Source organism: Nannospalax galili, unplaced genomic scaffold (assembly GCF_000622305.1).
Source record: "Nannospalax galili isolate Female #2095 unplaced genomic scaffold, S.galili_v1.0 scaffold2812, whole genome shotgun sequence".
NCBI classification, from domain to species: Eukaryota; Metazoa; Chordata; class Mammalia; order Rodentia; family Spalacidae; genus Nannospalax; species Nannospalax galili.
The window spans coordinates 71,101-72,605 of NW_008330781.1; the positions used below are offsets into that span (position 1 = coordinate 71,101).

The 1,505-nt window shown below is 45.6% G+C and overlaps 1 protein-coding gene across 1 annotated transcript; it reads right to left on the reverse strand.

Annotated features, from left to right (window-relative positions):
- Nucleotides 1-324: 324 nt before the first annotated feature.
- Nucleotides 325-1,275, reverse strand: LOC103749682 (olfactory receptor 11H6-like). The gene has a single exon (XM_008852522.1). The coding sequence runs from the start codon at nucleotides 1,273-1,275 to the stop codon at nucleotides 325-327; it is 951 nt and encodes a 316-aa protein (XP_008850744.1).
- Nucleotides 1,276-1,505: the final 230 nt, after the last annotated feature.

The following is a 1,505-nucleotide window of genomic DNA, read 5'->3' on the forward strand; positions in this document are numbered from 1 at the left end:
ACATCTAATCTAATGAAAAGCATGTTACAAGCAACATACTACAAATGAGACAGTGAATTCTGGTTGGGGGACGTCTGCACGAAGGCATGGCACTCACAGTTTTGACTTGCCACCTTTGAAAAGTTCACATCTGCTTGCTGGCGTCTCAGCTTGTTACTGACAAGTGGCTCCAGCTGCTGACATTGTCGCACCACATTTCAGTCTACAAATGTTCTGGACCACATTTACTGCTGCCCTGTAATGCATGCAACCTGTGGTCACAGGTTGAACATGCTTGGGACTCTAAGCTCGTTGCAAATAATTCACTAGCATCAAAAACTAAGTTTAGGAACCTCCTAGAACTTTTTTCAGGGCATCCTTCATGTCTTTATTGCGGAGGCTGTAGATCACGGGGTTGAAGAAAGGAGTCAAAACTGAGTAGAATAAAGTTGTGAACTTCTGCATGCCCTTTGCTTGTCCTGACCCAGGGCTTACATATGTCATCATGACTGAGCCATAGAACAGAAATACAACAGCCAGATGTGATGAACAAGTAGAGAAGGCCTTCTTTCGGCCAGCAGCAGAGGGAACCTGCACCACGGCTCTCAGCACTAGGGTGTATGAGCCAATAATATAGAAAAATGTGGCAAAGATGAGGAGGGAGCTCATGGTGCCACAAATGAGAACAGTGCCTGGGACTGGGACACAGGCTGATGCCAGAGCCAGCAAGGGGCCGAGGTCACATAGAAAGTCATCAATCACATTTGGGCCACAAAATGGTAGTTGAGTGATGAGTATCACTGGGACCAGAAACCAGAGAAACCCATAGACCCAGCAAAAGATGACCAGGCTGCTACAGAATTTAGTGGTCATGACAGTGGGATAGTGCAGTGGCCGGCAGATTGCCAGGAACCTGTCATAGGCCATGATGGAGAGAAATAAGCATTCAGTGGTGCCCAGAGAGAAGAAGAAGCACAACTGGAGGAGGCATCGAGCGAAGGAGATGGCTTTGGTCCTGGAGAGGAAGTTGACCAGCATGTTGGGCACATCGGAGTTGATGTAGCATATCTCAAGGAAGGAGAAGTTGGCCAATAGAATGTACATGGGAGTGTGGAGCCGGTGATCCCAGTGCACTGTGCACACAATAGCCATGTTTCTAAGCAGAGTCAAGATGTAAGTCACAAAGAATATGGAGAAAAGGAAGATCTGCATTTCCCTGGGACAGGGGAAGCCTAAGAGGATGAAGTCAGTCACAGTGTGGGAGGTGTTCTGTCTTCTGAGGTCACGGTCTTCCATTCTGTGAGGATTACACGCCCACAGGTTATGCTTCTTAAGTCCTCTCTTCAGGACAGTGAGCACCTTTTCCTGGTTATGGGACAAGGGCACCAAAATAACATAGCTGTTTCTATGAACTTATTTTATATATTCCTATTTATAATTTTGTATAAACCACTAGTCAATAACCATAGTAAATACCAGTAGCCTTGGGATGATTTTTTAGGAAAGTTTTCTTGTAATTAAAATAA